The 2,225-nt window shown below is 47.1% G+C and overlaps 1 protein-coding gene across 1 annotated transcript; it reads left to right on the top strand.

Annotated features, from left to right (window-relative positions):
- Positions 1-1,034: 1,034 nt before the first annotated feature.
- Positions 1,035-2,129, top strand: TEOVI_000671400 (Autophagy-related protein 27, putative; the record flags this gene model as incomplete). The annotated part of the gene is made up of 1 exon (XM_067223242.1): positions 1,035-2,129. One exon carries the CDS (start codon positions 1,035-1,037, stop codon positions 2,127-2,129), a length of 1,095 nt encoding a protein of 364 aa, XP_067079343.1.
- Positions 2,130-2,225: the final 96 nt, after the last annotated feature.

Here is a 2,225-nt window from a genome sequence, read left to right as displayed (position 1 = left end):
TTTTTTTTTTTATCTTGCCTTTCTTGGTTGCCGCATTTCTCCCTATATGCGTGTGCGGGAACGGTGCCTCCGAAGTCAAGGAACGATTTACTAATGCGTTCCTGAATTGGGTACATCTCACCGCGAATATTGTGGCACCAACCACTTGCGCCATTAGCTAAGGGGGATTGGTGTTGTGTTCGTCACGGCCCCGCTGCTCAACATTGGAGGTGTGCGCCATGTTATTTGTGCAACCCTTACAAAGTGATGGCGGGAGTGCTGCGGGGCATTGTTATCTTTATTTTTACGTGTTATTGTCTTGTTTGTCTGCACATTTTCTGTACACCGTGTACGTCGTGCAGGGCGTTGTCGGACGCACAAACCACACTTTCCTTTTTGTTCCAATGTATATGATTGTGAACGCGTTGAACACTTTCGCTGGCTTTGGAGACCAAAGATGCGAGTCTTCAATGAATGTTCTTTTGAAGCTGCCTGCATCTGGGTTTTGCCATGTAGGAATAAGAAGACTCTCAGAGGATGTGGTGGTGTGTGTTTGTGTGTGGAGGGGGGGAGATGGATTACAAATATGTAATTAGAAGGTCAATTTGTGTCAGTGATTATGAAGATTTGGGGGTGGGTCAAAGAAAAAAACAAACAAACAACTATGACATTGAGGCTGAGGGTGTGGATGCTGGGGTTGTAATTCCGGTAGTGGGCAAGGAGGAAAAAGTAAAGCACTAATTTTATAGACGCATGGGTATGACATTAGTGCCGATGAGGCACGCCATCTTGTCGATAACGTAGTGTTGTTCCAGTTCCCTCGGGGGTGATGGTTGTCAAACGGTGTCATGGGAATATTTTGTGATTTTTTTTTACCGCATCTGCTACGCTATGTTGCATTCCCCATGCGTAGGTTACTTGACTCTGTTCCCGCTTTCTGTCAACTGCTACTTTTTTTTTCTTTTAACGAATTGATGACGACTAATCTCGCACCATCGCTGGATTGGAGTAGCTTACATATTTAAAGTAAGACGAAGGTTAGGGAAGTACACACCATGCCGGGACACGGAAAGGGACATCAGGTGTCAGGCGTCTGCCTTCTGTTGATTGCATTTCAATTTTTTTTGACACTCGCCGTCAGTGGGAGTGATCATGTTGTTGTTCCCATGTGCGGTGAAGTGCGGGGGTTTGCTGGTGAGAGCAATCATCTCCTGCGGATTGGAGTTCCGAAACCACCCGGGGACGGCGAGGCAATTGTTCTTATCGTGCGGCCCTTTCCAATGAACACAGAGGGGGTTTCGGAGCGCTTGGCCCAAATAAATGCTACATATCGCCTACGTGAAGGTGCAACTGCAACTTCGGTATCAGATGACGCGGGTATACTTTTATTGCGGAACGTTGAGGCCGGTACCAATATTGATGTTGAAATACGGCGTGTGAGACCGGATGGCCCCGTCCCGTTCCGCTTCTGGAGCTACCACGCAAACAATCCATCTTGCTTCATCAGCGTATCCCCTCATACATCATTTATTTCCCCCATTCCTACGAGTCTGGGGCAGCCGGTCCTACCCGCCAAAATATACTTTCAAGCGGTTCCCATGGAAAAAACAAAGGCGGTGATGTTGCGGTTGGCTGATGGGCCACTGGATGGTGGGAAGCCGCAGCATTTTCACTTATTGAAAATGCCTGAGGCTCAAGATGTTGGAACACATGAGAGCAGTAAAGTTATGCCGTGGAACAGCAGCGTTTTGTATTTCTCGTTTGTTCCTGCAATATCTGCGAATAAAGTGATGTCGCTTTCTGTGGGCGTTGTCTGGACAGCGGATGACGATGGTGGCAGCGGCTCTGGGCAAGCGTCAGATCCCAATGCCACTGACGGGTCCGGTAATTCAAAGGATAAAAAAGGTCACTCCGCTTCCTTTTACTTCTTCCTTATTACTTCCCTTTTTGCCGTATACATGGTCATAATGTCAGTTGTCAATTATCGTTTGAAGGGAATCACACAGTTCCCTGAGATGGTTCCTCACATCGACACATTTCGTACAGGGGGCCAATTTATTTCCCAAGTAGCGGAGAACTTCCGGCAGGGGAATATGCGGGGGGATTACAATGATGTTGGGGGTAAGAATGCGCCAGCTGGAAACGTTTAAGGCACACGAACGAAGTGCGTATAATCTTTTTTTGATGTTGAACAAAGGTAAACAAGGAAATGGTAGTTCTTAGCATTCGCTTCTTCTGTATATCAT

The sequence above is a fragment of the Trypanosoma equiperdum genome (genome assembly GCF_001457755.1).
Source record: "Trypanosoma equiperdum strain OVI genome assembly, contig: ctg_1806, whole genome shotgun sequence".
Taxonomy (NCBI): domain Eukaryota; phylum Euglenozoa; class Kinetoplastea; order Trypanosomatida; family Trypanosomatidae; genus Trypanosoma; species Trypanosoma equiperdum.
Note: the sequence above shows the minus strand (reverse complement) of the source record. Positions and strands in the feature narration are given on the sequence as shown.